The 18,424-nt window shown below is 42.4% G+C and overlaps 1 protein-coding gene across 1 annotated transcript in view; it reads right to left on the reverse strand.

Annotated features, from left to right (window-relative positions):
* The window catches only part of GAS6 (growth arrest-specific 6), a 41,300-nt gene that overhangs the window by 4,966 nt on the left and 17,910 nt on the right, over window positions 1-18,424 (reverse strand). The window contains exons 5-13 of the mRNA XM_010575797.1: window positions 13,794-13,916; window positions 12,115-12,234; window positions 9,958-10,083; window positions 8,697-8,818; window positions 7,829-7,947; window positions 7,242-7,431; window positions 2,942-3,106; window positions 1,276-1,444; window positions 123-295 (exon numbers count right to left, since the gene is read on the reverse strand). Of these exons, the coding sequence (XP_010574099.1) occupies window positions 123-295; window positions 1,276-1,444; window positions 2,942-3,106; window positions 7,242-7,431; window positions 7,829-7,947; window positions 8,697-8,818; window positions 9,958-10,083; window positions 12,115-12,234; window positions 13,794-13,916 (1,307 nt within the window). The remainder of the gene's footprint in view (window positions 1-122; window positions 296-1,275; window positions 1,445-2,941; window positions 3,107-7,241; window positions 7,432-7,828; window positions 7,948-8,696; window positions 8,819-9,957; window positions 10,084-12,114; window positions 12,235-13,793; window positions 13,917-18,424) is intronic.

The following is an 18,424-nucleotide window of genomic DNA, read 5'->3' on the forward strand; positions in this document are numbered from 1 at the left end:
TCTGAACCAGTGGGGGAAAATAAGCAGGCAGGCAGCAGACCTGACAACTGATTTTTGAAAATGACTTTCAGTTCCCAGGGAATAGCAAAGAACCTTCTCTAGAAAAACACTTAAGTCTGTACCTGTTGTTTCAGTTTCTTTGTGGAGTGATAGTCAATCAGAGATAGTGAAAAAGGGACAGATGCTTCTTCTGTAACTAGAGCAAACAGCACACCAGTATCTGTTGCTGGTTGAATTGCAGCATTTAATTCTATTTCCCAACTTGTCTTGGTTTCATTTCCAGAAGAAGGTTGCACTACAGAAAAAGAAATGCATAGTAAGTTCTTTATAAAGCTTACCATTGCAAAGCAAAGAAAAAAAAAAAAAAAGGATTATTGTTTGTAGGGAAAAAAAAAAAGCAGGTGCTGAGGCCTCATCTCTGCTGAGTACTGTCATCTGCACTTCAGATGCTGCCTTGTCTCTACTTTGCAGCTTTTTGAATCCATGCGGTAAGCGAGACGACAGACACCTGATACTCCCTAATTTACAATGGCACAGCATAAAAATCCACATAATGATGCACAGAAGGCTTCTGCAGAGGAGGACTTACACACCAAACTAAAATAGATGGTTGGCATTTGTATGTGTTTAAAAATACTGACAGTTGATCACACATATAAACAAACAGAATAATCTAGAACAAAGAAAAGGTGCCTTTCTGAGTGCTACGTTAGTATGGCCAAGTTTGGTTTGAAACTTGTTATTACTGCATCTAGGCCAATTTCATTCAGCTTGTATCAGGGATATGCTTAGTGTGTTTGTCCCAAGTGTAAATAATACCACCCAATGATTAAAAGTGAATCCAATCTTTGACATTTTGCTACAGACAATATTGATCTTCTGTTCATCATAAACTCAAGATATAGCACTACGGCTTGCAGCTTTCCCTATTTAGCAGAAAAACAGTGGCTAGGGCTGGAACCACCTACACTGCTGACAGAGAGATGTGAAGCTGAGGATGAGCTGGAACCAGCCTGGGTGTGAAATGCATTACTGGAGCTACACAGAGAAAACCTAATCCGTGCTGGGCATATTCGTACTGATTCTAACCATCATACATAGGCCTTCCTTCGCTATGAACCACAAGTTTAGCTATTCCCTCTCCATTCACAGCTGCCAGTCTTTTCTGCATCAATCAACACAGTCTGGCACACATCTAAGTTTTAAACTGTTTATTAACCATGTATCGTTAATGGTGGGACAACAGGTCAGAAATAAAGAATATAAAGTACTTACTGTAAGTAAGATTAAACACAGCAAAACCTCGACCAGGATAGAAAGACCCTCTTCCTGCTACAGAAAAGCACTGCATCTTTTCATTCATCTTTATGGTCTCTTGGATAGTGGTGTCCTCCCCATTCAGCCAGTTCCATGCCCGCATGCAACCATCCAGCCGAGGGTTCATCTAGGAAGACAAGGCAGTATCTCATGCCTCAAACTACTGTTCGGTGAAAATAGCTGATTTTGGATGCAGACGAATACTGAGTTAGATTATGATACTAATTAGGAGAAATCATTTTGACGTGTTATGCGCATGCAAGCCAAGACGTGGCAACCCCAAGCAAGTGGTCAGTATTCCCCAGGAAACTCCCCTGAGCTCAGCTTGTCTCCACAGGACAGAAGGGCACTAATTTGGTTGTATTGATTCTGTTAGCTCCTCTACATGCTGCACATCATTAGTGCGATTTACTTCTAAAGCTCTGTAGCCAAAGCTATGTGACTTCCGTAATTCTGCATTGTGAATGCTGGAGACTAACTTGAAGTTAAAAAACCCAGTCCTTTGTGTCACTGCAAACAGCCTTCATGACGCACAAGATGTTGGACCTGATGATGGTATAAGTTGTTGGGTGCTGGCTTAAGGGAGGGTTGCCCGAGCCACAAGACAGGCACGCCGCTCTGTGCACACCTTGTTCCTTCCAGCTTCTAGTTACGTTATCCTGTACCAAATGTCAGCACTAAAATGCGAGACAGTACGTAAAGAGAAGGCTCCTTGCAAAGTGTCTAAATCAGCACCATTAGCTCCCATTAACTGAAGCAGAGAGAGAATTAAGTGTCTGAGCCAGGATAAAAACCTCAGGAGTTTTTGGCTCTCAATCCTATATTCAGACCACACCCCGAGCTTAATGTTTCAGACAAGCAGTGGCCCTGAATGACTTCTTGTGAGGAACAGGAGCCTTTCTCAGCAGCTGCACTCCCAGTCACAGAGCCGCAAGCTTGTCACCTCATTTAGAAATAAAGAGATGCCAATTTGGGTTTCAAGGTGCCAACTCTGTGTGTGGTGGACATTTGAAATAGCCTGAGCAGCAGCTATTTCAGAAACACAGCAATCATCCAATCTCACCCAAAGAGCACCTTAAAGGCTTAAACTTTTATTCATATGCCCTATCTACTTGAATTAGGAGGAAATAAAGAAAAATAAGCTTCTGTTTTTCCTTGGGTCTTACTAAACTGAAACAGCAAACACAAGCAGCAAAACTGTGATAGAATATAAGTGAAGCAAAAACTTCGGTCACAACACAAAAAGTGCCCCCAACATTGTTTCCAGACTTAGTGGGCACAACAGTACCCTTACACAGCAGTGTGCCCACTGACCCCCAGGGCCAGCATGACCACTGTTAATTTTGTCATGTCCTCCAGTTTTGCTGTGTCTTAATTCTGCAGGCCGAGGGTGGGATATATCTCACCCAAACTTATCAATCAAAAAATCAGGAGTCTCACCTTTGCTACTGGCTTAGGCTCCCTCTACAGTCAATGGAGAGAAAGCTGTATCCAGGAGGTGATAATTCCACCTGTTTCAGGGCAGGTTGAACTGCTCTCAGGAAGGACCTACATTACCCCAAGAGAAGATGAAATCAAGCCCTTCAGGCATGCAAAACAACATGAGCGATGATGCTATACTTACCGGTAGAACAAGGTCCTTTGTTTTGAAAGGAATGCCTCCTACTGTCAAATTCAGCTGATACAGTCCTTTGTCTAGAGTAAACAGATCCCCCGAGACAGCTATTTTCATAACTGCATCCCTGTTGACCTTTATAACCAAACTTCTTTCTAGTTCTTCAACAGAGATCTGAAAAAGTAAAATTGCAAATAGAATAATTCAGTATAAAAAGAACTTAATGTCTGCACCCTCAACTAAAGGACAGACACCACCAGTGAAATCCCCATGATGGAGAAATATTTTCTGTGCCTAAGCCTCTTTGTCTGCCTTTTAAATTACATTCCACCTTGATATGTAAATCTTTACCCTACAAAGCAACCTGGAGTTGACCTAATGGTGAAGACAGCCCAGCTACTTCAAAACAGCTACACAAACATACAAGTGGATTAACTACATGACATTTGTAGGTTGCTCTACGCAAAACATAAATGCAATAACGAGTTATTAATGAGAAACTTCCTATTGCAGCTGCATGTGAAAGGAAAAGCTGGAAAGACAGGTAAGATGTCTTTTGTTGGACCAGTGAAAGATAATGCAGAAGCCTTCCAGCCACAGCCTTTGAATACTGACCCCTGAAAAAAGAACAACAGAAGATAATAATTTTTGAGAGGGTAGTAAAAATGTGTAATAGGCACTAATTTTTCTCTCAAAAGATCCCTGCAAGTTTTACCTCCAGTTCTCTGAAGAGCTACTTCTAAGAAGATTCTATCACCACTGCAATTTCAAAAAATTTTCATAATTTTAATTATGACCAGGCTGCACAGAGAAGCACTCCCTGCAGAGGGAGAGGAGGAGGCAGAGCACAAAGGTGACACGCAGCAGGCTGCTGAACAGCAGCATGGATTCTGCTGCCTTGGGACCTGGGTCCTGCTACCAACGGGGCGTTCTGTGGCTGTAGCAGAAGACACCACCTTTCTTCCCCCAGAGGAGAAAGGAGCGCACCTCCTCTATTTCATTATCTTCAACACAGCACTCCTTCTTCCCACCCCATGACAGATACCCCACCTACCCACTCTTCATCCGTACAGCTCTGTTCCCTGGGACACCCAGATGCTGCCTCCATCAGTGAGCCGCTGTATAGAATCAAATATCTATTTCAGCAGCTGTTTAGATTTATTCTTGTCTCTCCCTGCTAGTAGGCCAGGTCATGAGCATTTTTCTCTTTGCATTTTGAGAGTAGCTGCCCCAAAATTGTTTCCATCAGCCACACTGAGCTCTCACCCTGTGGCTGTAACATACAGGATGATAGGGTTGAGCAGGTTTATACCTGGATACTCCCTTTGGATTGCAGTCTTCAGTAATGAAGGTTAAGTGAATTTGACAGTTGAAAAGATTGTTCACAGACTATCAAACTTTTTTCTTCTCCTGTGGATTCCAGAACAGTCTGGCTTACATTGCTAAAACACTGTTTACACCTGGTGTGTTGCTCTGTGCTCTATCCTACAGGACATGAATTTACTTGTCTGAAGCTTGCTTGTTTAAAGTGGCATCTACACCTCCTGACTGCATTCCGTAGAGACACACAAGCCAGTCTCAAACAGGCTTTTTTGGGCATTGGCAGGCTGTAAAGTCCACTCAGTGGGTGGGAACATAAGCCCACAGGTCCTGGCAGCCACAGCCCAACTGGCTTAGCTCCACTGGCTAGCTAGCCAAAAACTCACTCAGATGCCTCTGCTCGGTGTCGCAGTCACCACTGCCCTAATGCACGGGGGTATGGAGCACCACAAAGTGCTGGCACAGACCATCTCCCTGCTCCTAGCAGAGATCGCTGCCAGCCACAGAGAAAACAGGAATGGCGAAAAGCCGGCTGCAGCAATGCCCATGCTGTGCTTCCTCTGTGGAGAAATCCTGCAACTTGCAGGGCCACCAACAGTCAGGGCCTTCTAAAATTTTATTAGATTGCATAGAAAGGAATAATACCGAAATTTAAAAAATTAGTCTGAGTTCTTAGCTGCTTCTGATCATTGATATAAACAAACCCAAATCAGTGGAAACTTCCACAGGAGAAGGGGTTAATCCCCGTGAAAGCTCTTAACAAATTCCAGTTTAGGAAATTACATTCTGCCTACTTCACGCTGCCCTCTGGCAGTTTGAGCTGCAGTTCTTTATATTCAAAGCTTAATTGCTGGTGCACCACCATCACCTACAAACCAAAACGGGAAGCATTTTGGTAGTTAGCAGACTGCTCTAACTCCCTCCTCTTGTTGCAAGGAGAAGCTAGCTGCCGCCTGCCACAGTGCGCTCGGGGACATTCAGGCAGGCAGTTCTCGTAGCTAAGGGTTCCCATATGGTTAGCCATAAGGGCAGTCAGCCTTGTGTTCTGGATTCACGCCCTGGTTAGCTCGGAGCGCACAGCCAGCCCGTCCACTCTCTGCTGAAAAGCAAGCGGACAGCACTGAAAAGGGACAGGACTACAGGCAGCTGCAGGGTTAAAGCCAAATACAAACCTGCTTGCAATTGCTTAACCTTCAGTTCTGACATTTAACAGTGCAGGTGAGTTATTATTTTTGCTAACCATACTGTCCTCAGAGCAGTACTAAACTAAACATTGAAAATAAGACAAAATGATTACTTTTTTTGGAAAGGCAAAACAAACAGAAGGTGAGCGTGTTCTCTACTATCATCAGTTCATACGTGCCACTTCATCCATCTGAATTAGACACAAATAACTACATTAGTAGTTTTTCCTGAGGCTTACTTGTTTGTGTTTTCAATGCTGGGAATGATCATTTAAAAATAGATTAGGAGGGATCAACATCAGAGAAAATAACCTAGGTAGAAATATTTGCCTGAAGTTTTGAAAATGTCTTCATATTTCCATAAAAGTATGCAGCTTTTGCTCAAGAGACCAAAAGACATACACCGCTGGTGCTTTTTCTCATGTTTTGCTTTTAAATAGCCATTGTTTTTTCATCTGCTGAAAGTTAATTAGTAAAATTATTATTTTCTCACAACCCCTATAAAGTTTTCCCAAGTATCCAAACTCTGCTGTTCTAGGTCTAACCAAAACTAAGGGCTTGATCCTGTGCGTACTGAAGTCCAGACTAAAGCTCCCAAACTGCATGTCAGTCTGGATTGTGACCTCTGAAAGTTGTTGGGGTTGTGCTTCACAGAAGGTGAGGTTGAAAAGTACACACGAGTCCATACTTAAAATGAAATGTTTCACTGACAGTAAAGGAACTGAATTAAACATCACCTCATCTGCTGGAAACATTACCAAATGTCAGTAGTTGACAGCAAATGCACTCAAGGACTTCTTTATTTATTCATTAGAAATAAAGTTTTTTCCCACCTTGCTTTTTTCTTTAATGTATAATTCTGAATTTTTTATACTAAAAAATTTACAACAGAAAACTATTCAGTTACCAGTATCTCTATTTGTCTCATATGTGAGTTAGCTGAGAACTTCCCACCCACTCCCCAAGAGACACATCAACTTAAAAGTCAAAAGATCTCATTAAGTAAAAAAAATATGAAAGGAGAGGCAAAGGCAGAAGTAAGAAGGCATATATAAATTGCTAATCTACTGTAGATCATACTACAGGATGCTTTTCATTATCCTGTCACAAATGGTAACACCCATGATGCTTCCAGAATCGCCAGGAGATGTTCTGCGAGAGTGTCAAGAATAAGAATCCTTACAAGCTCCAAGATGCAGTGCATTGTTTTGTGAGATTGCTGGGATTATGTTAGTAGTAAACAGAGAGGTTCTAATAGACCCCAATACCATTACAAGGGAAATGGTCTATTTTGTATATAAACAAGCCTGAAGACTTTAAAAAAAGGACAGTGTAGCATAAGAGATTTGTCAAGGGCTCAGGTTGTCTGAGCCCTGTGACCAAACAAACAAATAAACAAAAGCAACCACACACACCCCCCATACACCAAACACCTTTGGAAACTTCCTTAAAACAGCTACAGAGTTCCTTCCCTCTTACTCCCTTCTAGCCCTCAACCAGAGGACATCTTCTCAAACTGACATGAAGTCAGCTTAGCACTCCTGCATCTCAAAGGCACTGTGTCTGCTCTGGTTGTGCAAATTAGTGATGTAATCTAGTTTACAATGGACATAAAGTATCATTCAATTTGTTAGGAAAACTATCGCATTCTCACCTTAGAATGTATAAGGTACCGGCTTGCATCGAATGGATAGATAGGTTGGAAAAGCATCTTCTCAAAACACACAAAAGTCTAGCTGCACTTGACAGAGCCCATCAGGAACAAGCCAAGGAAGGGTACGATCTCAGCAGTGGTCTGGACTCACCATTTGCCACATGCCATGGTTGATAAGCGGTCCGCTGCTGGTCACGCGGCCTATTCCGTTGTATTTCAGCTGCAGCTCTAGCCGTCCTTTGCGCAGAGCCAAGACTACCCATGTGCTGTCTTGATGGCCTCCAGCAAAGAAAAGGATACCTTCAGGATCAAAGGTTCTAAAGTCGAACTCGGCCACAAGTCTGACCGCACAGGTGCCAAGAAATAAATTAGTTATGCAGAGTTCAAAAACCACAGAGTACTTTCCATACAGATAGCATCAATTCTAGCAGTTATAAAGCTCTGTTAAAACATACTAGCTTTTAATGCACTCCTGAAAGACTTAAGCTGTGAAGATGGGTTTTAAAATAGCATCAAGAATAAAGAATACACTATTGTACTTCAGTAATTACCCTAGGAGCTCTGCGGTCAAGGCTGCCTTTCTTAATTACTGGTTTGGATAACATTTCGCCTTACAGGACTCCATAATCCAAACAAATAACAATGATCATAGGAATAATTGTTATTGTAATGACCTAACTCCATTGCATGCATTAAAGCCTGACAGTGCATTCGACTGTCATTCTAAATTGTCCTCACCTCGTCAGTTGTTTCCTTTTGAAGCGCAGCCTGATAACAGGAGTGCCGCTGAACATCCTCCCCAGGTACAAGGATTTAATACTTTTTCCAACAGCAAAAGGCACACATGGGATTATGTTCTATAATCAAAACACATTTTTGAGTGCTTATTCTCCTCACACAGCAGAAAGAGAATCGGAGAGTATGCCTCCTCTTCCTTTCTCATGTAGTTGCTATATATACAGTAGGTTAGAGCTCTTTAATGTTCATACTCTCAAAATACAGTTGTTCTGGTACTGAGAACATTTCTTCTTTCCTTCCCTCCTCCCTCCTATCTGCCTTGTAGGAATGATTTCCTTTTGCAGAATGAAATCATACCCATAATGTACAGCATAAGGTTTTCTACTGCAGCATCGTGCCTACAACAAAAGATATGCTAAGAATTTGCTGGTGGCTGGTTTCCACAGAGGCAGCCTGTGCCACTGAACCCCATTCACCTCAAATGCCTGGAAGACAAAAGTGTCAAGCACAAGTGCTGGTCCATAACTTGCACCATACGCCCTGAGACCTTTGCACCATCCTACTGCGTCTGACTCATAAAAGCTTGTGCAGCCAGAGGTAACTTATAGCCAAACAGAGGGCTGGCAGGGCTATCACTGGCATGCTCTTTTTGGAATGGGGACAGGAGGAGCCTGAGAAGAGAGACTTTCAGGTGAAAGTTTTTTTTCAGGAGAGCTACCGTCTCCAGCTCACATGACTTTGCCAATATGATTCCCTCCTGCTGGTTACTCAGCTCAAACAGCTTTGGTCCAGAGCTTCATAAGCTATTCTTAATTGCAATGTAAAATAAAGGCCCGTTCTGCAGTTATGGCAATGAAGACTAACATACCTCACACGTATTCATGTCCCGGGAAAGTTTTACTCCCCCTCTGCCATCGCAATGACAGGTATAACTCCCTGGCGAGTTGACACAGGTCTGTTCACAGAGCTTTTCTTCACATTCATTTATATCTACACAAAACCAGCAAAGAAGAGGAGAAAACAGCAGTTGAGTTTGTTTAAACATGAGTCATCTGGGGCAAAAAAAAAAAAAAATGTTATCAGTGCTGTTTTGTAGCACCTTTCATTTGAGCGTGCCCAAGTGCTCCGTAGCCAGTACTTACCCTGTGCCACATCTTTACAGGAGGGAAGAGTTAGAATTAGCATCTGCACAAATCTGTTTTCACAGACAGATTCCAGCTGCCCAAAGATACACAGCAAGTCAGTGGGAAGGCTGGAAGCAGAGCTCAACTCCTTGTCTGCTGGTGCAGAGCCCTGGGCTTTAACTTCTAGACAAGACTTCCTCCCTTCAGGCCCCTTCTGCTACGCCTGTGCTGACTGGCTCCTGCTCCTTCAACTCAGGTTCAACTCACGGACTGCTTCCTTCATTGCTACTCAGCAGCTGGATCCTCAACAGACAAGTAAAAGCTGAGTTTCTCATTCATTACTTTTTTTCCCTTTGGCTTGTTTTTATCCGCTTCACAAACAAATGCAGGAAAACAAATTGCAATGGCCCCCAGGGATCTCTTCGGGCAGGGATAAATACTTAGACCCCAGTAGGGCTGGTTGGTGTGTGATTCAAGTCATTATGGTAACTTAGAAAAAAGGCAGGGAACAATGCTAGTTTTGGAATACTTTCAAAACTTACTCCGTTGAGAAAGCTTGCAGGCAGTGTAGCCAGCAGAACTGTGCATGGTTCCAATGCATATTAAGCTCCTAGTTCAGAGTAATACCACAAGACAGGTTTTGAAAGAACAACAGCTACTGCTCTGTAACTTTTCTTGTCCTACAAAGAGAGACAGCAACATGCACAGATGCTTCTGAGCTTCCACCAGATCTTGTGCTTATCATAAATTCAAGAAATCTCAGTACTCTGGCTTGTACAGCTTGATTCAAGTCATCAAAGATGACTGCAAACTCGATGAACTCAAAGATGACTGCAAACTGCAAACTCACTCACAACTAGGGAAAGGGAACAGAAGTCCAGTGTGTAAGCAAGATTAAAAAAAAACAACCCAAAACTTTTACTGAAGCCTGAAATTATATTTCCGGGGGTTTATAGCTTTAAATCATGTAATACATCTTAACATGATGTTATTTCATGAGCTTACCCTGGCAAGTCTTTCTCACATCATCGTACTTGTAGCCTGCATCACAAAGACATTCGTATGAGCTTATTAAATTTTTACAGTGAGCTTCTCCACAGATGTCTGCTGATGCTGCACATTCATCTATGTCTGCAAAACAAGCAATTAAACAACATGAATTCAGATGAGGATAAATCACTTCACTGTTTGTACACTGGAGTGGGCTCAGGGTCAAGAGATCTCTATATTATTTTGGTAACTGAAAACCCAATATCTTTAAGAATCTACCTTTAGGGTTAGCTAGCTATACAACGTGACTTCAGGCTTTCAAAACCAGTTGGTTTGTCTTTCTTTAAGCTATTAACCACTATTGGAAAAAAAAAATGCAAAGTGAGCCAAGAGAAAAACTGTAGAACAAAACTCCAAACCAAAAACCAACAAAACCCAAAACACCCACTCCATTCAGAGGGCTGAAACTGGGTTAAAAAAGCAGCAAGCAGGAACTGAGGAACAGCAGTATGAATTTTACCAAAACACAGAAGGAACACACAGCCTGTGGAGCATCACAGATTCCTGTTCTCCTTCCTCAGACAGGCAAACAATAATTTTTCATGCATTCACAAAACTAAGATCTAAATCTGTTGTAAAGGGGAATTGAAGCAGCCCTATTTGTCACAGAGAACAAGTCACATCTCTCAGACGTTGTGAGGTTTCATCATGAAGGCAGGTCCATAAAAACAAACAAGTGTTTTTCTAACATGTTAACTAACACCCAGCAAAATCCTGGTGTTGACAAAACATTTGCAGTATACTGAGAGTCTAATATTTACTTTTGCTTTCTAGTACATGTTAAAGCTACAATTACATGTAACACTTCGTGATATTCCCTCTTTTGAGTGAACTGGCCGATGGTAGTCTGTCTAGTATGCTCTGTAGCCTAGCCTACAAATAAACAGACAAAACCTAACTTTTTAGTGTGTGAACATAATGACAGTAATAAACGTAAAGAAAATTGAAATGTAATGATAAATCTCAGCTAGCATTAACCACAGCTGACAGTAACCTCAGCAACCAGAGGGTCACACATTGAAGCTACAGACTGCCCATACGCTATGTTCACAGTGCTCTAATAGACAGTACTAGGGTATTAGACAAATATATGTACATAAGAAAACAAACGGAATTGTGAGCCCACTCGCCATCCACCTGTCCATGCCAACTGGCACCAGAGGACAATTCAAAAGTGAAGTTGGCTCTTCTAAGTGGCTGCTCCCTTTAAGCTGCTTGCTTTATCCTTTATGGGATACCAAATAATCCATACAGCCATCAATTTTTACAGTGGAAGTGACACAGAAATAAAATCCTGCTCTTTGTCTTTTTGCTGGTAGCGTTAATATGTTGTTCAGATCAGTTATGCAAACTGTTTAGAAATATGTCATCACATCCATCTGTAAGAGGTATATACACAGACTTGCCTGTTTTTTCATGAGATGATACACTTAACTTTAGCAGCCACCTGTGATCATTAATGAGTCTGTGTCTCAGCATACAGTTTCTTAACACTTTTAAAATCTCAGTTGCTTAAGTTTTGGTTATGTCAATTCATTCTGCTGTTTCAATCAGATACTTCAGATCCTCACTTTCTGTTCTCAGCTGCTAAGCAAAATAGCTGCCAACCTTCACTAGGGCCCTTCTACAGCTATTAATACTCAGTTGCAGTGAATTTATCCATCTGTACCTATCTGAATCCTTAGCTGCTGCACATAGCCAAATTTAGAAAAATAAAATAAGAAACACACAAAAGAAAAACAAATGGCTCATATACTACGACACCGTGAGACTGGAAAGAATCATAACAACACACCTGGCCAGGCCTTCCTCCTCTCAATGTCAGGATATGAGGACTGAGCAGCTAAACCAATTTAGCACAATCCAAGCCACAAACGCTCTGTGAATCATGCCTGTGTTATGATATTGGAGAGCAGCATGGTGTGACCACTGACAAGCCCAGGCACGTAGCGCTGGCTGGAGCACCCAGCACAACCCCAGCAGAGTGCAGCTAACAGGAGCTACCAGCATGTCTCTGCTGGGCTAGGGAGAAGACCAGAGCTGCTCTCTGAAATACAGTCACAAGTCACTAAGCATCTGCTGAAGCAAACTGAGAGGCCCAGCAAAGCTTACCTTCACATGTTTTGCTGTCTTTAAGAGTGTAACCACTGTAGCATGAGCAACGGTAGCTGCCTAGCTTGTTGAGGCAGAGCTGGTTACAGCCGCCGTTCTGTGTTCTGCATTCATCAATATCTGCATCAAAAGGAAGTGTTACAGTCAGCTTTTCACCTCTGTAAATAATCTAGAGGGTGCGAGTGGGAAAGGCATTGGTAAGGAGAAAGACCAAACAAGAAACAGTATTACAGCTGCAACACAATGATTACAAAAGCACAAAGATTTCATTCAAACACTTCAAGTACATTAGCTCAAGTACATTTAATTTTAAAAAAAAAAAAAAAAAAAGAAGGAACTGTAACTGAGTATCTCCTTCACAGCTCTGAGAATGCAGAAGAGTATCTTTAGTCACTTTGGAGGTGAAGAAGTTTGTTTGCAGAAGGAAACTAATTAAAACTGATGTATTTTATATCATAACCAACTTTTAAAATTAATACTATGACCAGTAAGTTCAGGATGAAAGCTTTAAATGAAACAAGAACAATGTATCCTTACTACTACAGAACTCATGAGAACACAAAAAGTTTTACATTTGCAACTATTGAGTACTGTGAGCTAAGCTGTGCTCCACTGAACTTAGCAGCAAAAGCCGTTTACATCCAGCAGAGCCTGGATTTCACCCTTGATCTGCCTTACCTGCTCATTATGTCCTGCTTGTATATGGGACTCTAGAGTTAGCTGATGGGTAGAACAGCACATTTCATGGCATTTCATAAGAAAAAAGAGGAGATATGCTTGAGACTGATCAGTTGCTGAGCTATCAAAGCTGACTGCATACTGATCAGTCAACTGTCTCAAATGCTTAAATAAGCTGCTTGTGAGTGATCCTATAATCTCCCTATAATCTCCCCACAATATTTACATCAGAAGGAAAGGCTTTGGATCTCCTGCTGTCTTTGTGGCCACAATTCTGGACTGGCTGAATGCGATTTCTGGCAATTACTTAATATTGGCAGGCAGAAAAGCAGTGACCCTGACAGGAAGCCTTGTAGGCAGAAGAAAAAAAAAAAAGAAACCAGATAACAAGAGGAGGGAAGATAACTTCAGTATTTCATAAAGGAATAGAGAAAGCCCTCTGGGGGCCTGGAACTTCTTGCACAGATAGCTTCTGCCTGAATATTCTCTTTGGAGGTGACAGAGATACACAGTGGGATTAAGCCGTCATGAAATGAGGTCCTACTAGCAAGGAAGCTTTAACAGACTAATTTCATCAGGTTGTGCATCATCGGTCAGATGCCAACTTGCCTGCTGAAAGTCACTGTTCCCATTGCAGGGATGCTAGAAAGGAAGATGGGCCACGTTCTCTGGCTCTGCAGTCTGTGCTCTATTACGTCAGGGTACAAAAGCCACTACTACTTATTTCTGCTGCCCCTTTCAGAGGGGTGAGACAGCAAGTTAGAGCATAACTTCTTAGATTATCTTGCCAAGACCAAGCTGAGATACATTAAAGTCAGATAACAATGTTGACGTGAAAGAGTTAACCAATTCACAGAAGGGTAAAACCACAAGTGGTGTGTAATCCAGGTTCAATTCTGTGACTTTTGAATTGTGCAGCACAGTATCAGTGACCATTGGAGAATATAGCAAAACCCAATATAACTTTGTTCCAAGTATGAAAGATAATGAAACCCAATTACCTTTTTCACATGTTTTTCCCTGCCAGCCACGCTTGCATTCACAATAGAAGTCTCCCTTGAGATCTTCACATTTGACAGTCCCCTCTTTGTGACAAGGATCAGGAGAACACTGGTTTGGCAAATCTGATTTATATAAAGAATAAAAAAACCAAACAATACATTGAAGTCACTGACAACTATGTGTTTCACTCTCATTAAAAGTCAAGAACCTTAAACAGTAACGGGGAATCACTATCAGAAATACTCACACCTGGCAAAACTGGAAGCTAGTTCCTAGTGCTCACATGCCGAACAAGCTGTGCCAGGCATTTTGCAGAGCACATGCAGTGGAATTCATTTCATTGCAAAAGGGAGTGAGCTAACAACCCTTTACCTGAAGGGCACATCCTGAAAGAAACAACTCAAAGTAGCTCATTTTTAAGAAAGTTAATTCTGCTCTCCGCAGTTTTGGAGAAAATAGAAAGCAGGTAGCAACTGCAGTACTCAAGGAAGAATGGGTACTCTTTTCAATTACTTTTGGTAGTTCAACTGAGGATCTTACCAGGGCTGACAGATTTGTGGCTAGCAAAGGTTTATATCTGAAATTTTTGTCAGAGCTGTCCAACTTAGGCTCTTCTATTATGCAGAATGAGAATAAAAAAGAAATACCAATGTTTTAACAGCATAAGAATAGCAAACCACTAATCCAGTTTACAGACAGCACAATGTTCCTATGGGGCCAACACAGAGTAAAGTCTGCCACTGATTTTTAAGCCAAGTTCCAATAGCTGGCAGTGGATTTTCTCCACAGGAAAACAGCAAGAGAGTAGTCACCATAGTTTGGGAAGGATTGGAAGAACAAATATCAAACTATTTTGTAACTGCTCAACGAATGGAAGTCACCTGTCCAAATTCACCTACCCCCCTATCTGCAGAACGCCCAGGGACAGTGCTTTGCAGAGATAGCTAAAAGAAGGATGAGAGAACACCCTTGTCCCCACAAAAAATGAGTTGGTAGTAGTAACCCGTTACTGTGTTCTAGACCAGTGATCTTCAGAAAACATAAACGTGTTAACAGTTTCCACAACCTTAACAAGAAGGAGCAGTGCAGAAGCTCATTCTGTAGACTGCAAAGCTCACCTAGACAGAGGACCCTTCTGTTTACGTATCCCCTCCCAGCAGCGGGGTTCAGCAGAGACAGGGTATTTCTGCAGACCTTCTACACTTGGGTGAACTTTAGTCACAGTCCGGTTTTCCACAGATGCCACCTTCTACAGAGAAGATTTGAACCTGACCAGAGCCTTAGCAAACCTGGATGAACGTATATTCACAATGGGACTGACCTTCTACACCAGAGCAGTTAAACAGTCGGTCCCACTGTCCTGTGGGCTCACCAGTACATGGAGTGCATTGGAAAAGGAAGACCTACGACATGAACGCATGATGTCCAGGCTTCTCTTCTGATGAACATACGTGGTAACTTCTTGTGCCTGACCAGCTGTGCCCCCAGAGTGGGGGTGGCACAGCTACAAAGCAACGAGTCTGCCCAGTTCTTCTGGTGCACGATACAGGAACTGTTGGCAGATGTTGCAGGTAGCAGTCTTTAAAGGAAGAACTACTATCATTAACAATGCCTTCTGCAACCCTGCAATCTTGGCAGCACATCCTTACAACTCAGCGGAAACCCCGTTCAGTCCAGACAAAAGGAAGAGTTTACGAAAAGTGGACCAGTTAGAAAAGTTAGAAGTTAGAGCACATGATCTGCAACAGCCCTCCGCAGACCAAGTTTGGTCTGTGATACTGGATTTGCAGTGCAAAAAGTGCTCAGTGGGTACACATTAAGCGAGCAGCAGCAGCAAAGACCCCTCTTCGTGCACTGGTTCTGCTGAGACCAACGTTCAGTAGACCCAACATCCAGTTCAGACTCTTCATGATATTCTGAAACATGACTTGTGATTTGACGGGCATATGGGGTGGCAGGGGGCATGTAGGAAGAGGAACTGTTTGCAGATTAGCAGCCCCATCAGACTTCTCAAATTGAGAGAAGTTAAGAATTGGATTAACTCCTACTTTTGTCAGGATTATACTGCTTCTACATATCTATTCTTAACTTCCTCTGTGTGACCCTGAAAGTCACGTTCATGACAGGCTGCTTTGAAAAAAACTTTAACATTCCTGTAAGTGTAGGCAGAAGCAACTCCCTTTGATGTCTTATAAAGCACTGAACAGCATTTTTGTTTGCAATGACTCCCTCAGATTTGAATCCCGGTAATCACAGACTGGTTGAGGTTGGCGGGCACCTCTGGAGGTCATCTTGTCTGACCCCCCACCTCAAGCAGGGCCACCGAGAACCAGTTGCCCAGGACCATGTCCAGACAGCTGTGGAATATTTCCAAGGATGGAGACACCCAACCTCCCTGGGCAACCTGTGCCAGTTCTGGGTCACCACACAGTGAAAAAGTGTTTCCTGATGTTCAGGCAGAACCTCCTGTGTTTCAGTTTGCCCCACTGCCTTTTGGACTTTCAGTTTGGCTTTTGGACAGCCATTGAGATTGGTGCTATGTTAGGCATAAAAATAAGGCAAAAGCATATGCTCAAATGTTGGATAGCATTTGTGTTATAGTTATCAAGAAAAAATGGTCAGATTCTTGGGCTGCACTGCACACTGAATTACCTGAAGACTGAAGTTAGATGCACACAGTGTTGCAGTTTATTCAGATTACCATGGAGTACTAATTTCATATTTCTTCACATTTATCACATTGTACAATATAAAAGTTTTCACCAATCCTTTCTCTGTAGGGTATTTAACTGAGCTTTGGACATAAAGACTGTCTAGTGCCAGTTCAAAAACTATGACAAACATACCTGTCCACTCTTCTGAAGAGGACTAACAGATGTCAGAAATCAGCAGATGACTGGCAATGGCTGTCATTAAATATAGTGGGCTGAATCAAGCAGGACAAAATAGATGAAGCGAAGAAAGGAGCTCTATAAAAGGTCATAAAGGATCACAAATCTCCACAGCTGAAAGAATCTGCATTTCAAGTTGTGATTTCATCCACCTCTACCAAAACACAGTGGTTCCATCCACTCTCTCACTTCAGGTTCTCCTCTGTAACCAGCACAGCTTCAACCTCTAGCTAGGGCTATGCCATTGAGAGGATAAGCATTTATCCTGAGCCTCAGCAAGGTGCTCCATTGTGGACAAGGGCGGAGAGAGCCAGAGGGCTGATCAGGAAGGGAGTGTGACTTGGCCAAAGAAATGCCGATTTTCAGTATTTCATCCTGATGCTCAGAAGCTAGTGCCTGGGAGAAGTCTACAGGAAAAGCATGGGTACACAGTCCTAAGAGCCTCACAGAAATAGCCATCCCCTCGCTGCAAAAGAGGCCTAATTCTCTTTCTTCCTCGCCACTCCAGCTGTGCAGAGCTGGGGCGAAGCCACAGCCAAGGTAGAGGCGAGGCCACACAAAACAAAACACAGCTACACGGGCTGTCTGAACATCCACCTGCCAGAACACCTCCCGGTAAATCACTGCCCCACTGACACACCGCTGGAGGTGGAGGAGTCAGGGAAGGAGAGGCCAGGCTAAGGTGGAGAAGAGCCACGACAGAGCAGCTCTGATCAGCACGTTTCTTTTCCTAGACAGACCAGAATCTGTATACAGTAAACGGAATGCTTTAGGTATAGTAAGCCAAGTCTGTTTTTTTGAAGCAGCACAAGCTAAGTCTCCCAGACATGGCAGTGTTTTCAAAGTCCCCTGATAAACAAAACAAGTCAACAGGGTTATGCATGACTTACCCAGTGTAACCTCAAGCTTCTGATTCTTTCCCTCAAACTGGATTCTGATGTGCCTTGCAGAGCCAGATGGAAATAACACTGGCCAGCAGAATACCACCCTATCGCAACCCATGGTAAATAGCAGGAACAACCACAGACATTTCCATCACTGTGCTGATAGTTTGGTCCTCTTATCATGAGAGTTTGAGAACATGAGAGACAGTCTTATACTCTCCTGGTGGCTTCACAGCTGGGTAATTCTGCCAACGTCGTAGAAGGTGCTCCTGATTTACACCATTGCAAGAGAAAATGTAGCTTTCGTTTCCATTCATTTACATGGCAGATTTTAGTAAAGCTTTTAAAAGTAATGAAGAGCATGTCCTTTTTGCATGCTTTGAGCTATGTCTGATAGCACATATATAGCTCGTATGTGCGGACAGAGAATGGAACTACCGGTTCCATTTTTGAAGTTTGTATGGAAAGAAGACTTTACCTAAGTACACTGACTGCTGCTTCCAGTTCACTACTCTGTACTGTGAATTTATTTTTTTATATTCACAAAATGGTGCAAATTAAAACTTCATTGGGTAAATGCTAGGTTGTGAAGATTATGACACTCACTATTAAAAAGGAGACACACACAACCTAACAAAAATCCCATTGTGTTTTTTAAGGCCACATGCAGCTTCATTTCCAAAAAAATCCTGTAGAGTTTTCCAAACACTTACAGAATCAAATCCCTAATTCCTAGCTGACCTACAGGACCTCTTCTAGAAAAAGATCCAGATCTGCAGACCAAGTACAGGTATTTGTGTGTAAGGTTAGCATCTATCTGCAAAGCAATTATCTTAAATTCTCATTGCAGTCAGT

Source organism: Haliaeetus leucocephalus, unplaced genomic scaffold (assembly GCF_000737465.1).
Source record: "Haliaeetus leucocephalus isolate CR32 unplaced genomic scaffold, Haliaeetus_leucocephalus-4.0 Scaffold495, whole genome shotgun sequence".
Classification (NCBI taxonomy): domain Eukaryota; kingdom Metazoa; phylum Chordata; class Aves; order Accipitriformes; family Accipitridae; genus Haliaeetus; species Haliaeetus leucocephalus.